This window comes from Triturus cristatus, chromosome 7, assembly GCF_964204655.1.
Source record: "Triturus cristatus chromosome 7, aTriCri1.1, whole genome shotgun sequence".
Classification (NCBI taxonomy): domain Eukaryota; kingdom Metazoa; phylum Chordata; class Amphibia; order Caudata; family Salamandridae; genus Triturus; species Triturus cristatus.
Window position 1 is genome coordinate 1717626199 of NC_140590.1, and position 27236 is coordinate 1717653434.

At 44.8% G+C, this 27236-nt stretch overlaps 1 protein-coding gene across 2 annotated transcripts in view; it reads left to right on the top strand.

Annotated features, from left to right (window-relative positions):
- Positions 1–27236, top strand: part of LOC146812872 (alpha-2-macroglobulin-like protein 1) — a 315529-nt gene that overhangs the window by 76460 nt on the left and 211833 nt on the right. For both annotated transcript variants that reach the window (XM_085619945.1, XM_085619946.1), the window contains 2 exons: positions 11210–11366; positions 13806–13890. In XM_085619945.1, coding sequence (XP_085476071.1) covers positions 11210–11366; positions 13806–13890 — 242 coding nt within the window. The remainder of the gene's footprint in view (positions 1–11209; positions 11367–13805; positions 13891–27236) is intronic.

Sequence of the window (27236 nt, forward strand, 5' to 3'; positions counted from 1 at the left end):
CAGAGCACCACACCCGCGCTTACATAACCCGTCTTCAGCATAGCCCATACGCAGAAGCTTTGGCCCCGTCATGTAGACCCGGTGGAGGATCTTGAGCTGGACGAATCGAAGGCGAGCCGGTATGGCCACCTCCTTCGGGGAAGCTACCGCGTAGGTCCAGTCCTCGTCGTCCAACTCCAGCCCGTCTGCAACCCAAGCCGCACGAAGGGGAGTCAACAGGCCCGAGCGGTCGTTAATCAGCTTTTTGTATATCAGGGAGATCGTACTGTCCGGGACGTGCCCATCCAGCATTCTATCCTCAAGGGGGGAAGACTCCGGGATGGAGGCAACGTCCGAAAAGACGGAGCCCAGCGCATGACGAACCTGCAAATACCGAAAGTATTCGCTGCCCTGCAACTGAAACTCCGTCTGCAGCGCTTCAAACGTTTTAAATCCTCCCCTCGTCCAGAGATCCCCCACTTTACTAATGCCTATGAGATCCCATTTCTCAAAGCCCTTAGAGGTCCATAGGGAGCCCAACCGCTCAGACGCGTATAGTGGTGACGCCCGGGTCAAACGGTCCTTCCACCCCATCGCTGCATTGGCCGCGTGCCACACTTGTACCATGACACGCGTAGGGCCCGTCAGACGGGCGTCGGGCGCGTTAGAATAGAGCGCTCGATTGTAGTCGCCACCGGGCAGGAGCATCCTGTCCATTTCGAATGCCGGGTTCAAGGCGGGCCCGTATAAGCCATGGTTAATTGCAGCTAGCTGGGAGGCCCAATAGTACCGTTTAATGTCCGGGAGGGCGATCCCCCCGTCATACCACGGGAGCGTCAACTTCGCCAGGGCAATACGCGGCCTCCCGTCCCAGAACAGACGGCATTGCAGACTCTCCACCTCACGAAAGTAGCGCGCCGGGACTAAGTCCATTGTGTTCTGCAAAGCGTACAGGAAGCGTGGCAACGACATCATCTTGAACAATGCCGCCCGGCCGAGTGGCGATAGCGGCAGGCGCCGCCAGCGTGCGACGTCCTCCGTAAGGCGCTGGAGGGGGGGAAGCAAGTTCCGTTCGTAGCGGGCCTCCGGGTCCAGAGTAATGAAGACGCCCAAGTACCTGAACCCCCGCGAGGCGATCTGAATCGGACAGCCCCGCGGGAGAATGGGAGCCTCCCCAGAGAGCACATACACACATGATTTAGCCCAGTTGATGATAAGGCCGGAATTGCGACCGAATGAATGTAGAACATCAACCAGAACTATTAGCGATTTTCGCGGGGAGGCTAGGTACAAGAGGATGTCGTCGGCGTACAGGGACACGCGGTCCTCATACTCGGGGGTCCAGCGGAGACCACGGATAGAAGGGTGCCACCGCAGCCACTCCGCCAGGGGCTCCAAGGCAAGCGCAAACAGGAGCGGCGACAAGGGACAGCCCTGTCGCGTGCCCCGGCCCAGTTCGAACGGGGCCGACACTCTCCCGTTCACCACCACCTGCGCCAATGGGCCCGAATATAACAATTTGACCCAACTGATGAACCCCGGGCCAAATCCAAACTTCGCAAGCATCGCCCAAATGTATGGCCACTCAAGCGTATCAAACGCCATGGTGGCGTCTAGGGACGCCAAAATGGCCGGTTCCCGTATGAATGGGACCCATGCGAGAACCCCGTGCAATCGCCGCAGGTTAAGGGCTGTATTGCGATGGGGAATAAAACCGGACTGGTCCTGATGAACCAGATCGCCCACCACGCCAACCAGCCGATTGGCCAGCACCTTGGCGAGAATTTTGGGCTCCGCATTCAGTAGCGAGATAGGACGATAGGATGTAACCCGGTCCCGAGGTCTCCCTTCCTTGTGGATCACCACGATTGTAGCCAGACGCTGGTCCAGCGGGAGGGAGCCCAGCGAGTGGGCCGCCAGGAACATTGCACGAAGGTGGGGCGCAAGGGTATCCGGTCGCAACTTGTACAACTCGATGGGGATACCATTCGGGCCCATGGCCTTGCCATAAGCGACCGAGCGTATGGCGAGGGCGATTTCATCGGAGGTGGGAGCGGCGTCCAGCAACACCCTGTCCTCCTCGGAGAGGGACGGCAGCGCGATATCCCTGAGCAGAGCCCGGGAATCCTCTTCCGAACAGGAAGAGACCGGGGAATACACCTCGCGGAAATAATCCGCGAAACAGGAGACAATTTCTTCTGGCTCAGTTACACACACACCATCCTCTCTCTCGATCAGCGGGACCACACGATTCGCTCTCTCCTTTTTGTCCAACCACGCTATCAGTTTACCAGCCTTATCACCCACATCATACAGTCGCCCCTGTTGCTCTCTACTGAGGCCCTTGGCCGCCTCCTTGACGAGGGCTCTATAAGCCGCTTGCTTGAGTTGGAGGACATGTAGTGCAGTATCCGTCACCCCACCTTCTAGATTACCCTCCAACTCGGCTATTTCAGCCTCCACCCGGGTCACCTCCTCCCGCTCACGCCTCCGGGCGTGGGAAATAAGGGATAGGGCCTCCCCTCTGAGTACTGTCTTGAAGGCCTCCCACAGGGAGATAGCCGAAGGCACGGACCCCACATTCTCATCAAAGTATCGCTGCAGGGATTTAATCAAGTCAGCACGAATAGTGGGGTCGCGCAGGTACCAGGAATTGATTGGGGCTATCCTACCCTCACCCCTCGGAAAGACATCGAAATGTAACAAGAGCGGGGAGTGGTCCGAGATACCCCGTGCCAAGTGGCGCACCTCTCCCACCCTCCCGACATAGGCCGCCGGGACAAGGACATAATCAAGCCGTGAGAGACTACCATGGGCCCCCGAGTGGAAAGTGTACTGCAGCTGCGTGGGATGTTTTAAGCGCCAGCAGTCCACTAATCCCAGTGTATCCAAGAGGCCGGATAGCCACGCCTGTGCCCGGGGGAGGTCCCTAGGGGGGTGACGATCCACAGTCCCAGAAACCACCGCATTGAAATCCCCCCCCCACTATCAGGAGCCCCCCCGGAAGGCCAAGGAGGAGGCGCCCCAGGTCCGCAAAGGTGGTCGACTGCAGCCCCGGTGGGACGTATACTGACACTAAGACGACCACTTTGCCCTCCATTCTCCCCACCAAGACAGTGTAACGTCCCCTATCATCGTGGAGCACCTCATCAATTTCCAACGGGAGCGAGTTTTTCACCATGATGCCCACACCCCTAGAGCCCGACGTGAAGCCCGAATGGGCCACAAGGCGGTAGCCACGCCGATTCATGGCACAGAAGGAATTGCCAATAAGGTGTGTCTCCTGCAGAAAGACTACATCAGGCGAAAGTCGCTTCAGAAACTGCAGGACCACACCTCGTTTGATCCTGTCTCCCAGTCCATTTACGTTCCAAGACAACAAAGTTAATTCCCTACCCCCCATCATACACAGAAGCCATCATTCGTCCCCCCGAGAGCACCTTAGAACCAACACAAAAATAAGTTTGCCTTGTGATAAAAACGAACAACAACCCATCCCTGCCCACCCACCCCAACAGAACTCCCCCCTCCCTGCACCCCTGCATGAGCCCAAACAGCCCCCCCAACGTGCAGTGTGCCTGTCGCCCCATAGATAGTTAAACTAACTAAACCCCCAGAGGAGGAGGGAGAACCCCCAAGAGACCCTACTCAACCTCCATAGGAGGGGAACTTACATGAACAGACGCATGGTCAAAAGTGGCATCATTATCGTCCCGAGCGAGGCCTGATATTAGTCCCTCAGTCCTGATCCGGCGAGCCCTCTCCCCCAACCGCTCCCCCCCCGCCCCCCCGATCCCCAGACAGAGTATCCAGCCAGTCCCCGGCCGCTTCGGGACGATCAAAAAAGTGCGTGCGACCATCCACCTCCACTCGCAGCTTAGCTGGGAATAGCATGGCGTACTTGAGGTTGAGGTCCCGAAGACGGCGTTTGACACCGAGGAAGCTCAGTCTCTGCTTTTGGACCGCCGGGGTGAAATCAGGATAAAAATTAACATCCATATTGTCAAGTCTAACCGGTCCCTGCAGTCTGGAGGATTGCAGGATAGCGTCTCTGTCCCGAAAATTGAAAATCCGGGCAATGAGAGGTCTCGGAGGGGCTCCGACCTTAGGCCTTCCCCCGGGAACCCTGTGGGCCCTCTCCACCGCGAAAAATTTACTCAGCCCCCGTGGCTGGAGATGGGTGACAATCAGGTCTTCCACGAAGAGGTCCGCCGCCGCCTCCTCACGTCCCTCAGGCACCCCGATGATGCGAATGTTGTTCCTCCGGGCCCGACTCTCGGAGTCCTCCAGGCGACGATCCATCAGCGCACTCGCCTGAGTAAGCCGGCGCACCTCCGTTTGTAGGACCGCCACATCCGTCACAAGGCCCGATGCGGTGTGGGCCAAAGAATCGACTCGGTCATTGGTCTTGGAAAGATCGGCCCTTACCAGGCCAACATCCACGAGGACCGAGTCTATCTTCTGCGCCAGTGTATCGAAACGCTGGCCCACCGAGGCCTTCATCTCAGCGATGGCGCCCATGACATCCCGCAGAGTCAGGTCCGTGGGTAGATCGGGGGCATCAGCAGGGCCCTCAGGGGATCTGCGTGGCACCTCGGGAGATCCCTTCTGGAGGGTATAGCGGTCCATGCTGTTGGACTGATGGACTGCGCCACGCCGGGTCGATTTTATCTTTGCCCGGTCACCATCTTGCTTCGTGGACATGGTCCCAGTCTCCCGGTCGCACCAGCCACGTCGTGAGGGGCAGGCAAGCCGGTTCACGGGTCCCGGGGGGGGCCACCTCAAAGCTGCGGGGCAGATCCCAGCCGGTAGTCAGGCAGGGTCCCCCAGCGAGGCCACACCAACACACAAAGCCCCGCGACCCAACCTCGCCGAAACAGCAAGGGGGGGCGAAAGCGAAAGTGAAAGTGCAGGGCCCGCGAGTCGCCAAGTCCTGCCCGCCGCTGTTGTTCACTTTGTCCCTGGATCGCCCCACAGCGCAAATCCGGGGTTCGGCGAGGAGAAGGCCGCAAACCTCGATCGGCGCTCACGCCGGTGTCCGAGGTCCGATTTGGAAGCGGAAAACGGGTGCCACCTCAGCTCAGGCTCACCAACACAGTCCCCTCATCTGGGACAGGATAATTGCAGGATAGTCGTAGGAGGTCGCGGAGGTCCTCGGGAGCCTCGCACCTACGCGGCCATCTTGGTTGCGCGCTAGGCTCCTCCCCCCCATGTGCCATTTTTAATCACACCTGAGAGTCCGCTAATATTAATTCTGGCAAACAAGGGATTGACTCTGTTATCTCAATGCTGCATACTGGTATGAAAGCCTGACAGTACGCTTAAAATGCTACCTATCGCAGGGCCTCCATCTAATTCATATCACTCTTGATGAGGGACAGAGGTTAGTTGACTAAAACACATTAAAGGTTTCAGGAACTATGAACCTACAATTTTCTGCACAACAGCAAACACACAGGCGAATGACGTGCAGTTAAATAAGACAAAGAACAAACAAAAAAATGTTTTACCTTTAGTATAATCGTGGCACTCGCGCTTTACTCTTAATGTTATAAGTAAAGCACGGGTGCCGCGATTATACCAAAAGTAAAGAAATGGATGTTTTTTTCTATTCCTTTACTTTTGGTATAATCGCGGCACCCGCGTTTTACTTATAACATTAAAAGTAAAGCGCGGGTGCCGCGATTATACCAAAAGTAAAGGAATAGAAAAAAAAAATCTATTTCTTTACCTTTGGTATAATCGCGGCATCCGCGCTTTACTTTCAATGTTATAAGTAAAGCGCGGGTGCCGCGCTTATACCAAAAGTAAAGAAAAGCAAGTGGCGCGCGCGTCACGCATGACTCTGGGCACGATCATAGCTCCTCCCACGGTCTATTGGTGTCTATTACGCGCTTGATGCGCGTAATAGACACCAATAGGCCATGGGTGGAGCTATGCGCGCACCTCGGGCCCATTGCGTGCAGTCTTTAAGACTAAGACGCAAGCAAGGGCCAATGAAAGAGCTGAAAAGAAAACGAACACGCACTAGCGTGTGCGATTCCAGGGTCCATTTCTGAATCCCGGACAAAAGGACTCTCGCCTGGGCGATCACAGCTGCGCAGTGCAACGCAGGTCGCGAGACCTAAAAAGAACATATCTTCAATCCCTGCCTATTCCACAAAATGAATGTGCTATTTGTCGGCTTGGTGTTAGTACAATAAACAATACATTGGTGCAAGAAAGACTTAGGTCATTGCCCCACTAAATACCATGGGGCTGATTCGCAAAGATATATAATATGTAATTTGTGCTGGCACATTTACATATGTTGGTAGGAGAATATCCATGCACAATTTGCATTCTTGTCAATTTACCTAACTTCTGACTATTTGTAAGGAATACATGATTTTTTATAAAAATCTTTGTGAATCTGGTCCTATGGATTCATCCAGCTACGGAAAAGTGTCCTTTAATCATACTTCATGTTTTTTTTAAAATAGCAGGCCCCTTTGTGGACTCACTTTATCAACAACGTGTTTAAAAAAAGCATCAATGCCTGAGCAATTAAAGCAAGGACGGGACGGGTGTCTCTAACCAGTGGATCGTGAGCTATCAGTAGCTCCCAGTCACCTTCAGAGTAGCTCACAGCCTTGAGTTCATTTTTAAATAAGGGCATATACATTTTCCTTTTAAAGTTGAGGGAAGGCCGTGTTTATTTTACATTATTATCATCAGGCTGCGGATAGCATTGCCTGATAATGAGCAGTGCTCAGTCAGATTTATTAACGAAGGTGGGGCTGGGGCACAGAGGTGAACAACTGAAGCACTGAGGTATTTAAGTCTTAATCTAAAGTCCTTGTCAACTCAGTAGTGGAGCTGTGAACAAAAGGATGTTTCTGAATGCTTTTTAATGGGAGAAAATGAAAATGGAAGGTTACCTTAATGATTAAATAAACACTTCATTTTAATTTTCTCCCATTTCAAAGTGCATTTACAAACAGCAGTCCCCTTACTCCCAGTGGCCAGTAGACACTGTGCCATAAGTATAACTAAAAAATACAGCAAGGTTTTTTAAATGAGTGAAATTTAAAGTGCAGAAAAATGTTCCATATTATGAACATTTTTGCAGAACATTTTTCTGCACTTTAAATGTCTCCCATTAAAACATATTATTGTATGTTTGTGTTACACATGTAACGGTGCTACATATGGTGAAAGGTATGTCTTGTGCCACAAGTACATATGACACAGTCTCTCAGTCACCCGTAAACATATATCTAATTCATGCACACGCATATTCATACATCCCCAAAGGCCACGCTCTCACTGACACACATGGCAGCCCTGTCATAGTGCCTCTAATCAAAGTATTTTGCTTAAACCATAGTATCTGGCTCTACGGACATGAGGCTTAAAAGAAATGAAGCTGGGTATGGGGGTGCCTGGCAACACTGCACAAGTTGTTTAGTATTCAGTAGCTCACAATGATTTTCTCTGATCAGAAGTAGCTCTGATTGCAGAAAAGGTTAGAGACTCTAAACCCACTTTTTATTACATAAAATTATATTTAAAAAGTGTTTCCACAGAAGCCCTGTATTCATGTATCTGTATGTAGTAATAGGATAGCGTGGGCCTCACCGCATTGATAGAGATGTGATTTACATCTGAGTGATAGTGGAGTTGTACAAGAGGGAAACCACAAAAATACCAAAAAGCAGGAGAATCTACTAGACTTCAATTCCAGAGGGATAGTTTGTTCAAAATGTAGGTTTTGAACGGGGCTTTTTTAATGCCCACCAGTCAGTGGTAAACACAGATTATTTTCTTTTCTATAAAACGGTTCCGAGGTATGAGTGCATATCATGAAATCCGTGTTTCAGAAATAGAAATGTTTCGTTTAGGAATGGTGAGAAGGTGTTGTGGTTTACTTCTTGTGAACTTTGAGCCTCCACGCAGTGACATTTTCTCTTTGAGGTACGTAGGTATTACTCAAGACATTTATTACAGTGATCTGTACATTAAGTAGGAGATAATTATGTTTTATTAAAGGGGTTATATCATCAGACTTTGTTCATCTCGATGTTTTACCTCACTGGTTTTTGCTAAAGCGCCGGGACACTCCTCGGAGTAGCCGTGCGCTATAAAAGTCCCGTTTTAACATAACATAACATAACATAACATAATCTGCTGAGGGTAGAATGACATTGAAAGGGAATAAATAGTGGTTGGAGACCACTAGTATGTCTCTTCCCAAATCAATGTGGGGTTGAACAAAAGTTTGTACTCCATCACCCTATGCTCTGTTCCCTCATCTTTGAAGGGAGGCTTAATATTCAACGTATTGAAGAAACTGAATCTGGACGTTCACACCTTAAGTGATTACCAGTCTAATACTAATTTACAATCCTCACCAAACTGGTAGAGTATGTTCAGAGGGCCAACTCAAAATCTTTCATGACCCATACCACTACTGTTCCAAGTTCAATCTAGCTTCTGGAACTTTGCCTTGGGATCTGTTGATGGAGATCAAGCTACCATTGTTATAAAATGGGTTTGTGGTTGGCAGAGGTATGCACCCTGTCCAAGCAAGACCCACGATCCCAGTCAGGGTAAGCTAGATACATACTGAAAGAAAGCCTGTGCTCACCCTCTGAGAGCTTGGCACAGAGCAGTCAGGCTTATCTAAAGAGGCAATGTGTAAAGTATTTGTGCAACTTACAAACAGTAACACAATGAAATGACCACAAAAAAAACTCCAAACAGGTTTAGAAAAATAGATCACAATTTAATAAATAATTTACGGTGAAAATGACAAAAATCCAATGTGTAGAGGTGGAGTTATTGAATATCAGAAGAATGAAAGCAGTGTAGCACTTAGAAACAAATAACACAAAAATGGGTTACCCGGTCGTACTGAACCTGGGCAAAGTCAAAGTTCGGGCTGAATTGATGGAGCGTAGGCCAACAACAGGACCCACGCTGGCCCCGGTGAACAGAGTACCTTTCCTGATTGCAACACAAGATGTATCGTGAGATGTGTTAATGCTGATCCCGCAAGTCGAAAGATGCATCAATCTTTTCCAGGCGGTGGCGGCGATGCGCCGGTTCCATAGACGAGGTGCTGGGCCGCGATGCGTTGATTCCGTAGAGTGATGCTCTGGGTTTCTTCAAGCAGTCAAGTGATGCATTGATCTCTCCGAGCTGCTTCAATTCCACTGAAGTTCAAACCACCGTATTTGATAACTTAAAGTCCAGTAGCAAACAGCTTTTGCCCTGAGTTTTTGAAATCCTCTGTTGTCTTACTTGCACTGTTCACGAGCACTGTGCTATCACTTTCATGTGTTAACCAAACCAGCATAGTTGGGTGCGACTGACATTGTATCAGCATTCAAAATATTATTATTTTACTTCCATAACATTAATTACACTCAAATTTGTTATTGCCCCTTTAAAAAAAATGTATTTTCTTGTGGCAATAGACACCTATCGCATGTGTATGCATTCCTTGAAACATAAAAGCATTTGAAGTAATACTTATTAAATTCTGAAGGAACTGCTATGGCTTATGCTGTAGAAATAGAAATAAGACTTTATTTTTGCCAGGCGTATTTTTAAGACTGTAACTTCAGAATATCAGCTCTTTAGAAGTTACCATTTATTATTCTTATTTAAAACATGTACATGTCAATGAAGGTACTCTCTTCAAGTATCAAACTTTTTATAGTGTTCTTAAATTGGGATACAATTAAATGCTCGGGCAAGACAAGTGTTGTTTCTTGTTTCATGGTTTTATTTTGGGGTTTTATTTTCGTTATTATTTGGGTCTCTACTACTCATGGCATTCCCGTCTTAATATTCTCTGTATTTCTTGCAATGTTCTCTATTGTTGTACATCCCCAGCATTGTTATATTCGGTTCACTCAAGGTCTCCTTTTCTTCTTGCTGTATTGTTCCTCGCCGATGGCTTTCTCTTCTATACACTCTATTGCATTCTTCATACGACCTTCTCCTTTTTGGGCTGGTCTATATTGTTCTTGAAATTCTATACTAATATTTATCTCCTATGAATGTTTGTAAGCAGCTTTTGCACTCCTCTTTAGCAGCCATGTATTTTTATTTCCTCTTTTTAAAGTGTGTATTAGCCACATTGTTTTCAGTTTTGATCTATTGAATAACATTTTCTAATCATTTAGTTCCAGCACCTGTTTTTGTTCAGTATTGTCTTTCCTAATCTTTGATTTTGCGCCTCTTCTTTTTTTGGTTGTCTGCTATTCTTTTTATGCAGCTTCCTAACTATCCTGCTAGCTCCTTTGCTGTTTCCTTCTTTCAATATTACATTTACAAATTAAGGGGCCCATTAGGATGGCGGGCGGTCCTGCACCTGCAATTAGGATGCCACCGCGGCGGTGGCATCCTCCATTCCCAGCACCGCCCGCCACAATGCTGGGAATGCACTGTGTGCATTGTCATGCACAAGGTGACAGGCACCGCGAGGTGCCTGCCACCATGTCCATGACAATGGTACCCCCCGTGCACCCCCACCCCCTCGAATACCCCGGGGGCCCGGAACGGGCCCCCAAAGACAAAACCGCCTGCCTTTACATGGCGTAGTCATGGAAAGCCAGTACACCGCCACGATGATAATATGGATGGGGGTGCCTGCAAGGCACCGCCACCATATTCCTGGGCTTTTCTGCCCGGTAGGCAAATGGGCAGATTGTCTACCGGCGGAAAACCGGCGAACGGTCTTCCCGACCGCCGGGGTCCCTCGTAATGTGGCGGGGGGGAAAGTCATGCGGGCGGTAGATTTTAGCGGGTGGATCGTAATGACCCCCATAGTCTTTTTTTGTCAGCGTTTTTGGTGTGGTTCCTCTTGTCCTGATTGCATACCCCTTGCTGTTATATTTCCTTCAAATTTCATTTTTAATGTTGATCGAACGTTTCTTCCATTCTGCATGCTAAATAACAATATTTCTTTTTTCAGTTGTCATTTTCCTGACCTCCTGGCATTCTTCAAATAGACAACTGTTTACTTTTTGATTATCCTTGAGTTCCTTCTTTATTGTTTGTGCTGTTCATTACATACTTACATAGGCATTTCATCTTTTGTTTATACATATGAGTGTGCAGTTTTTGGATTAGAAATGGTTTGCATGTTAAACACCTTTTCCTGTGGACAAGTCTGTGAGCATCACATGTTGCATGAGATTTCTCCCATCCTAAACTCCTCATGTGTATGTTTGTTCAGGACCCGAACAGTAACCGCATTAGTCAGTGGCTGGCAGTGGTTCCGAAGCATGGCATAGTTGATCTGTCCTTCCCGCTGTCAAGCGAGCCTCCGCAGGGGACCTACGTTATTAGTGTGGGAGATGCAGCTTCGCATCAATTCCAAGTGGAGGAATATGGTAACGTATCCTGGAGCATCCAGGCAGAAAGTGTTGGTTTGGAAATGTGGGCAGTAAAATGTGCTCAATAAAAGGTCCTACACCAAAGGGATTTTCTTGGTAAAGTTACATTAAAGTACTCTTAGACCACATGTCGGACTGGGACAGAAAATAGCCCCATTAGTGAATTAGAAAGCTGAAAGAAGTGGCTCATGTTTGCAAATTGAGGCAGTTTTGACCTTGTAAACACATGCCCTTATAAATGTTTTCAAGGGATGGAACACTACATGGATATGAGCTTTCTGCAGACAATGTTTTTTTCAGTATCCGGCAAATCAAAAGTAAATACTGGCCCAGCAGACCATAAAACCGGCACACAAATATCCAAAAGAAAGTCCCTCTCAGACCAGCCCATCAGAACCTGCCTGATTGCCCTATAGGCCAATCCAACCCAAACACCATGAGGGTGCTTCTTGAGTGTCTGTGGGCTTGCAACAGCTGAAGCTGAGTTACTCCAACACAGGACGAGGTTTCAAAGCATGCCCGGAAGCAAAATCATAAAAAGTTTTGTCAGGTAGCAACAGCAAACTGTGCTGTTTGGTAAATGGTCCAGAGATTGCTTATGCACGTCTATGGTTTATTTTGGATTTGGAGTAACAAGAAGGCTAAATCAAGTTGATCAAAGGGAAAGTCTTCTTTGAAACTATTAGCGTACAACAGACTGCTGCTAGATCACCTGGTGCACCATGCTGAAAATGTGATAGATCACCAATTTCTAAATAGCTAATGATCCTGTCACCAGTGGTTCATTGTGCCATTATGGGATTATAGTCCATTAGAGATTCTTCACTTGTATATCTTATACTGGGCAGTTCCCGAGAGCAGGAGGCTAGATGCCTAGATGGAGACTACATTAGAACCATGGTAATTACCTGGGATCTTTCAGGCAAAAGTCACCCAGACTAGCCTAGCAACTGGAGGTTTGCAATGTGACCATAAATGCTGTTTGGTCAAGCATATTCATTCATTACTTCTTTGCTGTCCATTGAGCTTTTTGTGCCATGGGGGCTCACCTTCCTGATGAAGCTCAACAAGACTGAAACGTGTCTGCAGTCGCTTGTGTTCCTCTTCAGAGCCGAGGCAGCCTAGACGGTCGCTCCGAAATGCCACTTTGGGTGGGGCCAACAATGAATGGCATGTGGTTAGTCCTTTCCTGTAATAATATAGGCAAACGAAAAACAAGAGAATGGAATGCTGCCTAGAGGAATGATTAGTGAATGAGACTGAGTCGCAGTCCATGACTGTTTTCCATTTTAAGTGTAATTCATTCATTACTGCTGCTGCCAGGAGTGTGCCGGCATACGCCAGCTTGAATATTGGCCAATAGTTTGAGAGATCCACTGGATTCACCTGGGGTTTCTTCAGCCATTTAAAAATGAAATCAATGAAATATGACTTATGATGTGGGGGCCCAGATAACATGTGTAAAAGATGCACCTAATTGGCCCTTCTGATTTTGCCTCTAACACTGATCCTAACTTAGACCAACTCTTCACAAATGCCACGTTTGTGCTCCTTACCTCCATCCTTATGCATGCCATAGAATCTTGTTCTTTTTCACGTTTGGTTTGTGAAGTTGCCTTTTAGTCAGAAAGAGAAGGTGTGATTTATCCTGCTCTCATTTTTCTCTGTTTGTTAAATGTTTGACATGTATTTTGACATTGTTCGAGTGAAAGGGACATGTAGACTTTGCCTTGTTGGCCTTCTAAAGTATTTGCCTGTAGTCATGAACAACCCAAGTTTGGTGGAAAGGGAATATTCTCCTATCTGTGAAGTAAGTGCCTAATCCAGGGGACAATGCATCAACAGAATTTCCTCCTCTATAGGAAGGTTATGGTGGAGGAAATTCCAGTGATGAATTCTGCTCTGGATATATAATAATTTCGTACAAAAATGTAAGGATTTTCTGTTACTAGCCTATTCTAGATCAATCTCTAAGTTAGTTTGGTGTATGGCTTCATTCCACATTGCCAGGTGAGGAACATGCAAAGGGATGCATAGTGCCTCACCAGTGTGCATGTTGCTGCATGAGAATGAGATGTTTCTGTCTATGCAGGTCTTAGAAAGAGGCAGCATCAGGCAGATATGTCGAGGGGTGGGGCAGGGTCCCGCACTAGTGCATGTTTGTTAAAAAATATAATGAATTTGGAAACCCACCAGATGTTTCACGAAATTTAAGAGATGCTGTGGAATATACACCATGCAGAGTGAAATTAAATTTAAATGTTATGATGTTTTTAGCAGAATGAAAACTATTATTTATTTATGTTTTAATGCAGTTATACCATGTCGCAATTTAGAGAAAGTTGACGAGCATGTGCTTTATGTTTTGTTCGCCATGATATTTATGTACATAAACTCACTCTGAATGATCAAAATCCTCTTTCTCAACCCTCCCAGTCTTGCCCAGGTTTGAGGTCCAAATAGAGCTTCCCAAAGTCGTCAGCATTGTAGATGAATATTTGAAGATGCAGTTGTGTGCCAGGTGAGGTGAAGTAAAGTTTTGTGTTCCATTCCAGCTGTCACTGTGTATGATCCTTGGTGCAAGGGAAACATGTTACTTTGTGTAACTTTGTGTATACACCTGTGTGTTGAACTTCTTTGCTCCTTGCATTGGAATGTGCCAAATTTCAGCTTTGACTTTAGAAAATGTTTCACTGGAATTGAGGTAGTCACTTTGAGACTGAATAATTTTTGTGAGTGTATTCCTAAGCCAAAAAGATGCTAACCTGGCATCTCTTACATGACATGCGTTTTTGCATTACAGAAACTGAGCACCTGGATACGAAAACATTGGCTTACAGTGATTTTAGCATGTTCAAATGTAGCACTAGGGGTGTGCACAGGTTTTTACTATGCAAGCATAGTGTGTTGTGACGTTACCAATTATTGTCCTTCACACAATTTGTGTAATTTACTGTTTCCCTTTCTTCTCAGTGCCCCAGTGTGGATTCTCCATGAACTCATTGTCCTTGCCTTTGCTCAGCATACGTTTCCACAATGAACTGAAATGTTTCCAAATTTTTTACGCTAGTGTTATTTGGTTCTTGTCACACCCAGTTTGTGATCCCTAGGATACGCAAGGGTTACTAGACCAAGTCGAGGGTGCTGAGTCCGATTGCCTCTGGCGTGTTCGGAGGACTTACTAGGGCCTGAAATCTGGACACTAAGTACTCCATGGTGGCGCAAGGACATTTGGCACTGGCGCACGAAAACGTACGCATCTATGCGGATGCGTCAGTTCCTTGTAAATCTGTCCCTAAGTACTCCACTTTAGCTCTTAACTCTCAGGATAGAAGTTTTAGCACTCCTGGGCTTATCCAGGGAAGTAGTATTAGGTTAGAGACTCAGAACTCAACATTTCACAAAATAACTCCCAATAATAGTATGGTCCAGCCATTACTTTAACTTGGTAAGAAAAAGAAACGTATTCTACACATCATGGGCAATATATATGCCTGAGGTAAAAACTAAAAGTACTTGGCTTACTAGGACTGGGTTCTTTAAATGTAATTCTTGCCGTGCGTGTACATTTGCTACAAACAGCACTCACTATAAAACAGCTTTCAGTGATAAGGAGATAGCAATCCAAGAACATTTAACCTGCCGTACTGAATATGCCATCTACAAACTTAAGTGCACCTGCAATCTGGAATATATTGGTAGCACCAAACTCCCCATGCATAAGCGTATCTTACAACATGTTAGGGCCATTGTCAATTCTGACCATAACTATCCGGTCGCAAGGCACTTCAAATCTGTTCATGAGAATAAACGAAAGGATTTGGAGTATACAGTTATAGGGTCAGTTGCCAACCCCGGACGGGGAGGTAATCGAGACAAGCTACTGAGACAACGAGAGTCTCATTTCATTTTAGCTCTCGACACAAGAGTTCCTAATGGCCTTAACATGAATGAAGATCTGCATCATTTTTTATGATTGACATATCTTGCCTTGTATCAGTACTTTTTGTACATTCCTTTCCTGTATCGAGTTGGTCTGTACTGTGTTGTTTTTCCTATTTTTTTTATCCGTTCTATTTATTACTGCACTCGCACTTTAGGATTGTTTTGGCCTAAACGATTTAGGGTCTTTTCCCTTGCTGCTAACGATTCTAATTGTTGTATATAGCACTATTTTGCACTGTTTTTTATGCACTTTAGTTTTTTAAGAACAAACAGACTATTTATCATCATGTGAAACTCTGACTGTATTTTTACAACTTTTATCATGCAATTTTGACAATAGGAGATTTTTTATCAATTTTTTGGTCTTTTTTAGCATATTGACAATTTCTGCACTAGTAGTGTTATTTTGATACATATGCTGCTAATCTGACTGATATGAGATTTTATCTATTGTTTGGTCATCTTCTGGTCTCCTTTTAGCCTATGGTTTTTAGCCTATGGTTTTTATATATGTGACCAGCTCTTCACTTTTGCACTTGCACTTTAATGAGATATATTTGCTGCCAAACTGACTTAGTTGATATATGCTGTATCTCCTCCGATATCTCGGTTTACCAATTAGTTTATGCATGACATTTACAGGATGCTATAAGTCCAATGCAGTCACTGTGTATTTTCGAGTTGCATATTAGTTTTTTACGCTCTTCCTTTAGAGATTTGTCATCTTTGTTGGGTATTCAATTTGGACACTTGCCCACTATTTCTGGAAATTTACTACCAACTGTGATGTAGGTTACTCCAGAAGTGAATTTTTCTAAAAAACTTTTTCTAATACACTATGTAATGATTATGGAAACCACTTCTATGTACTTTTATGTATTTATACATATTATTTTCTTCTCATGGAAATTTTGCGTATTTTGCACATGATTCTAACTACAACAATATTATTATTCAGATGTATTGTATTGGACAAGTAGATTGCTGCAGTCTGTTTTCTACTTCTTTTGAGCCATTACAGCTTTTTTCTTAAGCTGGTTGTGCCCATTGTTTCTATTTAACACGTCACAATACGGAGACGCATCATGTGATCAAGCTCCCTGCGTGGAGCGAAACACGTCATGGAGGACACTGGTCCTGTGATTTTCCTGGTTTGAATTCGCTAATAAACCATCACTGCTTCACCCACTTTCCGTGTTGTGGGACTTTGTATTTGATTTCTGAAGGTGAGAGGTCCGTGCCTAAGGTTCCGCTGAGAGAAGGGAGCGGACAGGACTGTTTATATATATATATATATATATATATATATATATATATATATATATATATATATATATATATATATTCAACTTTCTTTCCCTCGGTACAGCCGCCGCTCACCAAACCAACGGGTGCGTCGTCATGAAGGACCATCAAGGCAAGGTCCGTAGTATTCTTTCTCTCTTTCTCGCACCGACAAAGATTGACGACGCTGTGTTCTGACCAAAAATGTATTGGAACAGCTTAGAAGGACGCGTTTCGCCTGCCAAGCAGGCTTGTTCACCAATAGTTTAACCATTTTTTAAATCAGACATTTTAAATCGTAATGCATGAGTCCATAGTCACGTGATACGACTACATGTAAGAATTCTGCAACATCTGAGAGCTATACGAAATGGGGACAGAACATACCCAGTTGCACGACATTTCGATACATACCATGATAAAAACGCGCATGAATTAAGCTATTTTGTCATCGACTGCGTGCCTCCTAGTATTAGAGGCGGCAACAGAGAAAAAAAGCCTAGAAGATTAGAATCGCGCTACATTATTGAATTAAACACCAAAACCCCTATGGGTTTAAATATGGAAGAGGACCTGATAACTCATTTGTAAATTAAAGGTACAATATCTGTGTAACAATTTGTGATATAATCTGTTAGATCTGTCAACCGAAGAAACAAGAAATGCATGCTATACCTCTCTCAATTTCTAGTTTTAACTATTTTCCATTTTTCCATTTTTTAATTTTCTCCTGTTTTCATTTTTTTCGAACTTGTTTCTATCAAGTTTTTCTTTATTGCATGAGGGAATATGAGTCGTACGATACACTATGGCTGCTTATTTGATTATTGAGTACAAGCTGATTGTAATTTTAAGAACATAAACAACTGTCACTTTAACAAGGATTATACATGCTAAGATCATCAGAAATGGGTGTATGCCCACTGGGGCGGAATTAGACCGAGCAAAATAGCTTTTAAGACAATCATTATCCAAGAAACTGCTTGTACGAACAAGGAATTTATACCCACTTGGGTTGTATCACTTGTATTCTAGAGCAGGTTATACTCATGAGAGTTGAACTTTAGATGTCAATGTGAACACATACTGAAAGGACATGATTGTCCGTATAAAGTTGTATTTTAAGCGGAAGGTTTATAAAAAAGGCAAACCCACTAGGGCAAATATGCCCATACGCATCCGAAGTCAATCACATCAGTGAGGGTTGATTACCCAGTGAAGCGTGACTTGCTGAGACAAATACCTATGACCCAAAACATTTTTACATAAAGTTTTATTGAAAGATTACGAATGAAATTTAAAAATATACTTTATGTTCAATTGGGCTAGTTATTAATTATTAATCTATTGTACTGCAAGATATTGTGACATTTGATTATACATTTTTTGTATTAATTGAGCAGTGAAGACGTTATTTGTTCACTAGTGAGAACTACGAGTCTTTCTTCCAACATACTGCAATTGTAGTCGTATCACGTGACTATGGACTCATGCATTACGATTTAAAATGTCTGATTTCAAAAATGGTTAAACTATTGGTGAACAAGCCTGCTTGGCAGGCGAAACGCGTCCTTCTAAGCTGTTCCAATACATTTTTGGTCAGAACACAGCGTCGTCAATCTTTGTCGGTGCGAGAAAGAGAGAAAGAATATATATATATATATATCGTCGAAATTCAACTGGTACGGAAGAATCGCACTGCTAGACCTTCCGAAGTAGGAAACGGACACCAACTTTGTGCTTGGTTAATTTATTTTCCCGCAGTAAATGCCGCCATGACGCGTTTCGGGCCCGTAAGCCCTTGATCACATGACATGCTTATGACTTTTTTTCTCTTTTTTATACAGTGCTAGTGAACAATAGACCATGAAGACAGACTGTACGCTGTTTTTGCCACCAAATCAATAATGTACGCATAATGCTTGCAAACCATGTATGTAACAGAGCCTTTCACTTTTGTAATTACCAACACATTGTTATTTTACCGACATTGTTTAGAATAATATGGACCATTGTGTAATGCTCAATATATACAAATAAGCAAAGTGACTCTGAAAGAATGCCTGATATGCAACTCAGGTGTGCTACAATCCCGACTTAAATGCCGTAAGACAGCCTGGGTCACTATTATAATTCTTATATTGATAAAAAGAAATTAGTTCCTGTATAAATACATTAAAAACATTAAAAAACAGTGCACATATATGTCGGTTAGTTGGAATTTCTGATAGATAAGACCCTGTAATGTAACATTTTTACAGGTACAATAAATAGGAGAGTATACATCAAAACATTGTGTTAAAAAAGTTCTAAATATCCTTTTTAAAAACATTCAAAACAATCTAAAAACACATTGTGAGATGTTAATTCAAACCCTTCCTTAGAACCAGAGGAAATAATATATTTGGCTCAATGTTGGTGGTAAATTGATAACTTAATTAGGTCTAAAAGATAAGGTGCTGAGTATAAATGCAAAACCCCGAATAAAGTGCAGAAGTGCTTAGAAATGCTATAACAGGCCATTAAAATCAGATATAATGGTGATTTGGGATAATGGCGCAATCCTAAAAAAGAAGGGAAGAAAAGAGTAAAAAGTCTAAATATAAAAAAAAATTTGTCTTGAGGGGAGTTCAGCTGATGGAGTTGAGGCAAGAAACGGAGATTTATATATTAAAATACTATAAAAACATTAATACATTAATATAATAGAATAATATAGTAATCTAATATGATGAAATCATAAAAACTGGAATGTTAGTACAAAACTACCATGGAAATGCTAGGAGCTGGATAGTTAAGTTGAAGCATTTAAATTCAACTTTTATAATGTACAAGCTAGGACTCATGTTAATAAGATCAAAGCCAAGTATATAAATCTTCGGTCGTATTTAGACCGTTAGGGAACTTGCTATCACATTCCAGGATATATTTAGTTTCTAATTTTCTCAGTTGTGCCTCTCTGTTGCCCCCTCTCCTAGGTACAGGTATTGTGTCCACAACATAATATTTGAGATCCTGTAATGAATTGTTATGGACTTCTTTTATATGGCGAGCTACAGGGTATGTGGGATCTGAGTTAATGACAGCTCTGGTATGTTGTAGGATGCGCTTGTGGACTTGTAGCTTTGTGCTACCAATGTATTTTAGGCCACAAGTACATTCCAACACATATATGGCATACTCTGATTTACAAGTTAAGGATTTCGAGATTGTAGATGGAACCTGTCTAAATGGGGTTGTAAGGGAAGTTTTGTTCATTCCCAGCTTGCAAGCTTTGCATGAGGGACATTTCTTGAACCCTCTCGCATTTAGTAGCCAATTTTTGTTTGCCGAGATTTCTGGGCTACTTTTGACAAGGTAATCACTGAAGGACGGAGCTTTCCTGTAAGTGATAACTGGATTGCCTAAGAGATGTTCTCCAATTACGGGATCTGTGCGCACAATATGCCAGTTTTTCCTTATCACTTGACTGATTACATCCCTTTGTTTGTTGAAGGTCATGATTAACCTGGGATTAGATGGTTCCTTGACTGTATGAGACTGGATCAAATCTGGATCGGATCTGGGCACGGGGAAAAGCAACTCCAATCTGTTGCGTTGGTTAGTTTTGTTTATGGCCGATGAGATTGTATGTATTGGATACCCCCTTGCTAAAAAGCGATTTTTACACTCTTCTTGGGCCTGTTTCAGATCCTGATCCCTACTACAAATCCTGCGCAATCTTAGCATTTCCCCAAACGGTATGCTATGTAGGGTGTGTTTGGGGTGGAAGCTGGAAGCATGGAGAATAGTGTTTCCTGCTGTTGGTTTGCGGTGCAGCTTAGTTTCCAATTTATCATTGTAGATAAACACCTCTACATCAAGAAAGCAAACCGAGCAGTTGCTAATGTTGTATGTGAGCTGTAAATTGATATCATTCTCATTGAGATTATTGATGAATATTTCTGCACTTTCCCTATTGCCATGCCAGACTAAGATATATATATATATATTCACAGAAAAAACCATAGGTTTCAGGGGTGTTATAGTTAGCTGGCCATTTCACTCGTACAAAACCATAGAAATTCCTCCGTTATAGTTAGTTCTCCTAACTATAACTCGCGCGTCCGCAATGCACTGCTGATGATGTCACATATTGCATCATTCATGACATGGTCAGTGACATCACTGATGACATCACTGATGACATCTCAAATGACATCACTGATGACATCACTGATGACATCATCCAGTGAATGTAGTTTAGTTTGAAATTTAAATATGTATTATATATATATATATACCAATCTGTATTGAAGATTGAGTGGATATATAACTGTCTGGATGGAGGATTTAGTAGCTATCTGACTGTCTGTTTAAGTGAATAATTAAAAGTGTCTCACTTAATACATGGATTAGTAACTAAACTATGTGAATGTGTGCATCACTGTCTCTGTTGTTGTATAACATGCTGCATCAGTTGGTCACTAACTACATGAGTGTGTATATTAGTTAATGATTAGTTGGGTGAGAATTTTTATGGGACACTGAGTTTGTGTGTGGTTGGATGGGGTGTGTGTAACTCTATGCATAGATGTGTGAATGGTTGATTGACTAGGTGTATAGGTTTAAGAGTGCATGTGGAAACAGTTGTTTGGGTGACTGAGTGTATTTATTTGTGTGCTGGTGAGCGAATATATGTTTTAGTTGTACATCTTCAACAAAGTAAAAAAATAAAAGGCATTGTATGTGAGAGTTGGTGTATATAAATAAGTATGTGTAAGAGTCAGTGATTGTGAGAGTAACTATATGAATGAGTGTATAATTGTAATGGTGATTTTTTAACATATTAACTATGAGTTACTATGTGTTTGAATAAATGAGGTGTTGTTGGATAATTGTGTAAGTGATGTAAGTGTGATTAATTTTTTCATGAGTGAGTAGGATGACTGCATAACCGACTAAGATGACTGCTGATGTGTCAATGTCTATATATGTGTATAAGTGCATTTGATAGTGTTCTATTAATTAGTGACTGCATGTATAAATGATTATGTTGTTGGATGGGTAGTTGTGTGTGTAGACTTAGGAATCAGTGAGTGGGTATGTAGTAACTGGTATTGGTGTGTCAATGGTTTCAAATATGGTACGCTGTATTTTACAGTGAGTGATGAAAGGTTATACTAGTGTATGATGAGGTGTATCAGATTGTCTCGTGGATGATGTCATCAGTGATGTCATTTGAGATGTCATCAGTAATGTCATCAGTGATGTCACTGACCATGTCATGAATGATGTAATATGTGACATCATCAGCAGTGCATTGCGGGCGCGCGAGCTATAGTTATCAGAACTAACTATAACGGAGGAATTTCTATGGTTTTGTACGAGTGAAATGGCCAGCTAACTATAACACCCCTGAAACCTATGTTTTTTTCTGTGAATCTCAAAGCTTTTTTAAATGCTAATTTCTATCTATAACGTCTCAGAAACCTATGTTTTTTTTCAGTGAATTTCAAAGGTTTTTTAAATGCTAATTTTTAAGTGTGATAGTAGTTATACCTATTTTTTTAACTAATTTTCTACAGTTTTTAACTGTTCATTTATAAATATTTTATTCATTAAATAACATTATATATTTTTCTGAAAATTGCAAAAAAACATTAAAAATGTATTTTAATATATTTATATTATTTTCTTTAAAAAAATGCTTTTTCCAATTTACTTTCGGAGTCGCGCACTCAAAGAGTACACATCACGGTGGGTGCGCGGATTCTAGCTGCTATTTTAAAAAAGTTGTGAAGGATCCGCGTACGGTGTGCGAGGGCTGCGTGTTTTTCAGTTACATCATATACATTTAATATTACGTGATGTGCGCGATTGGTATGCGACCAGTCCGCGACTCCTGCTCCCGCGCATTTGTGACACATGCGCATTACGGTACAAGATGCTTGCGCGGTGGAGGGTCCCGCGTAATGTCATATACGTGCTGGGGTGCGCTGGGTGCGCAACTCCCGCACAAAATGTTAGGTGTGTAATGCTGCCGCTCTGAGTGCTGTGTCAAGGTGGCAACTTTCGGGCTGCGAGAGTGTTTTTTAATTGTTTTTAACAAAAACTGTTTCCTTTTCTCTCAACACTTTATCCCGTGTAACACTGCAATTGTAGCGGCGGTGCCCGTCCGTGCGATCGTGCCCGCCTTCTTGGGTTAGCGCTCTAGTCCTCCCCAGGAAATTTCATTTAAATCCCACGCTGGCGCGAGCGCGCAGCATGTGTAATGCTGGCGCTCTGAGTGCTGTGTCAAGGTGGCAACTTTCGGGCTGTGAGAGTGTTTTTTAATTGCTTTTAACAAAACTTTTCTCTCAACACTTTCTCCCGTGTAACACTGCAATTGTAGCGCCTGTGCCCGTCCGTGCGATCGTGCCCGCCTTCTTGGGTTAGCGCTCTAGTCCTCCCCAGGAAATTTCATTTAAATCCCACGCTGGCGCGAGCGCGCAGCGTGTGTAATGCTGGCGCTCTGAGTGCTGTGTCAAGGTGGCAACTTTCGGGCTGCGAGAGTGTTTTTTTAATTGTTTTTAACAAAAACTGTTTCCTTTTCTCTCAACACTTTATCCCGTGTAACACTGCAATTGTAGCGGCGGTGCCCGACCGTGCGATCGGGCCCGCCTTCTTGGGTTAGCGCTCTAGTCCTCCCCAGGAAATTTAATTTAAATCCCACGCTGGCGCGAGCGTGCAGCGTGTGTAATGCTGGCGCTCTGAGTGCTGTGTCAAGGTGGCAACTTTCGGGCTGTGAGAGTGTTTTTTAATTGCTTTTAACAAAAACTGTTTCCTTTTCTCTCAACACTCTCTCCCGTGTAACACTGCAATTGTAGCGGCTGTGCCCGTCCGTGCGATCGTGCCCGCATTCTTGGGTTAGCGCTCTAGTCCTCCCCAGGAAATTTCATTTAAATCCCACGCTGGCGCGAGCGTGCAGTGTGTGTAATGCTGGCGCTCTGAGTGCTGTGTCAAGGTGGCAACTTTCGGGTTGTGAGAGTGTTTTTTAATTGCTTTTAACAAAAACTGTTTCCTTTTCTCTCAACACTTTATCCCGTGTAACACTGCAATTGTAGCGGCGGTGCCCGTCCGTGCGATCGGGCCCGCCTTCTTGGGTTAGCGCTCTAGTCCTCCCCAGGAAATTTCATTTAAATCCCACGCTAGCGCGAGCGTGCAGCATGTGTAATGCTGGCGCTCTGAGTGCTGTGTCAAGGTGGCAACTTTCGGGCTGTGAGAGTGTTTTTTAATTGCTTTTAACAAAAACTCTTTCCTTTTCTCTCAACACTTTCTCCCGTGTAACACTGCAATTGTAGCGGCTGTGCCCGTCCGTGCGATCGTGCCCGCCTTCTTGGGTTAGCGCTCTAGTCCTCCCCAGGAAATTTCATTTAAATCCCACGCTGGCGCGAGCGCGCAGCATGTGTAATGCTGGCGCTCTGAGTGCTGTGTCAAGGTGGCAACTTTCGGGCTGCGAGAGTGTTTTTTAATTGTTTTTAACAAAAACTGTTTCCTTTTCTCTCAACACTTTCTCCCGTCTAGCACTGCAATTGTAGCGGCGGTGCCCGTCCGTGTGATCGGGCCCGCCTTCTTGGGTTAGCGCTCTAGTCCTCCCCAGGAAATTTCATTTAAATCCCACGCTGGCGCGAGCGCGCCGATGGCGTGCCAAAGGCACGCCTAAGGCAAGCCCGTCTGCGCCCGTCAGCGCCCGGATCGCGCCCAGGGCCACGACCCCTGGTCCTATGAGGCCCGTCTGCTATACGCCAGAGATGTTGTTTGGCCTCCGGTCGCAGCGGTCCAGGGACTGCACCCTGTTTAATTTTGACGGTGAGTCAGGAATACACACCTGTACACACTGCCATTTTTCAAACAGGTATGAATGCTGGTAGAAGTAGTAGGAGGAAGGGCAGGACAGCTACCTATGCTGATATTGGTAATGGAGAGGGTTCCCGGCCGCCTGCTGCTCCTCGCATTGGTGAGGAGCAAGCTCCGGCCTTAAAGCCTGAGTCTATTCTAGCTAACAGGCTCATGGGTATTCTTTTAAATGCACGCTCAGTCGTGAAACACAAACATGAACTTGAGTTGTTCCTAAATACTCATAGCCCTGACATGGTCTTTCTTACTGAGACCTGGACGGGCGCAGCATCTGGTCCCGACTGGAATGTGGCCCTGCCATCAGGCTATGCACTACTGAGCCAAGATAGAATAGATAGTAGAGGCGGTGGTATAGCCATTATTTATAAGGAAGCTCTGAAGGTTCAGGTTAAGGCTGTGGCGGACCTACACGCCGAAGCAATGCAATTCTGTATTAGGTTAAAAGACGTGACTGTTTTTCAAGGTCTGTTGGTCTATCGGCCGCCGGGCCCCAGAGCCGCTTTCCCATCGGCCCTCCTGTCTCACTTGGAATCTTGCACTGATTCTGAATTTTATTCTATTCTTGGCGATTTCAACTACCATCTGGAGCAGGGCACTAATGTTGATACCACCAGACTCCTAGACTGTATGGCTGCCTTTGGCTTGCATCAACTGGTTTCTGATCCTACACACAAAGAAGGCCACACCTTAGACGGACTGTTTTCCAGCCATCCTGATATCTCCTTTTGTCGGGTAGAAGCACTTCCATGGACCGATCATAAAGCAGTATTCTTTGAAGTCAGGGTCAAACCGATGGGAGGGGGTGCTCCCCACAAACCTATTAAGGTCACGTTTAGGCGATGGAACAAGATAACTTGCATCGGCCTAATGGCCGTTCTCGATCATTCCCCTCCACTTTTAGACAACAATAATGAGGTGGCAGAAACTCAGTTTAATGAATGGATTCAGGGAGCGATCAACTGTGTCGCTCCCGTACAGACTGCCACACTCAATAGGCGCCCGTCGGGTGCACCGTGGTATGGTCCGGAGCTCAAATGACTAAAGGTGGAATGCAGAAGGTACGAGCGTCTATGGAGAGTGTATTATAGCAGGGTCAGCAAAGACGCCTATAACTGTGCCTTGAATAAATATAAACAGGCCATTCTGACAACTAAGAGAGCATATTTCACTCGGAAAATCCAGGATGCGGGTAGCTCTGCCAAAGAACTTTTTTAATCTGTGCCTTTTTTGGCTAAACCCCAGCAGGGTAACCTGTTTAGCCCCGAGCAGGTCTTCTGTGATCAGTTAGCAGTCTTTTTCCACAATAAGGTGCAGACAATATACGATGATCTGGCCAATTCATCAACTTTAACATTTTCATCAGGCAAGCAGCCACCCCAGTGTGATGAGGAGAACCTGTTGTGTAGCCTTACCAATTTTAGCCCCTTATCGGAGGAGGTGGTAATAGATATTTTAAAATCTATCAAATCGGGATCAGTCTCTGATCCCTGCCCCCCGCCGATCATGCATTTGGCGGCGGAAAGGATCAGTCACACCCTCACGTCTTTGATCAATCAAGTCCTGGCTGCCGGGACCTACCCCACTGCCTGGAAGACTGCCAGTGTTCGGCCTATCCTTAAGAAAGCCACGTTGGAGCCTGCAGAATTTAAAAACTATCGGCCAATCTCCGGTCTGCTATTGGTAGCCAAAGTTACTGAAAGAGCTATCAACACAACCTTAACTGAGTAACTGGATAGTAACGGCCTGCTTGACCAGTCCCAACATGGTTTTCGTCCAAAACATTCCACTGAGTCTGCCCTTATCTCGGCAGCAGAGGGAATTCGGGCGGCAGTTGACGGGGGAGGAAGGGCAATCCTTGTCCTCCTTGATTTGTCGGCCGCCTTCTACACCGTTAATCATATGGTGTTGGTGCGGCGACTAAAGGAGGTAGGGATCACTGAGCGGGCTTTGGCCCTCCTTTCCCCGTTCTTGGATGACAGAAAGCAGAGCCTGAACTGGGCGGGTTTACAATCGGGTAATTTCAACCTGCCCTGTGGCGTCCCACAAGGCTTAGCTCTGTCCCCTACCCTGTTTAATGTTTATGTTAGGCCGCTGGCTAGAGTAGTGAGGAAACACGGTTTCACCCTCGTGTCCTATGCTGACGATTCACAGCTGGTGATATCAGTATCCGATAGACCGGAGCTAACAGCGGCAAGATTTCATGCCTGTCTGAAGGACGTTATGGAGTGGATGAGCCTGAGCTTTCTAAAGATAAACACTGAGAAAACAGAAGTCATTGAATTTGGCAACGGTCCCCCATTATGGAGCATCTTGTGGTGGCCACCAGAGGCTGGGGAGTGTCCTCTACCTGTTAGAAAGGTCAGGAATCTTGGGGTGATTTTCGACGATAAACTGAACATGTCAACCCAGGTTAACAGTTTAACCTCAGCATGTTTTCTCTTGCTTAAAACTCTGCGTAAAATCTTCCCCTTCATTCCCCAGGCACTGCAGAAGACAGTAATGGCTGCCCTCTTCATGTCCAGATTGGACTATTGTAATGCAATGTTCCTGGGCCTTGACAAGCATCAGGTCAGTAAAATCCAGTCACTGCAGAACGCCGCCGTCCTTGTTATCTTAAAATTACCCAAAGGTCACCCTACCTCTAATGGAAGAAGGTCACTACATTGACTTCCTGTTCAGCAGAGAATCAAGTTCAAGGCGCTCTGCTTGGTGCACAAGGCACAGTACGGAGGGGGTTCGGTGGATTGTCAGGATAGGTTC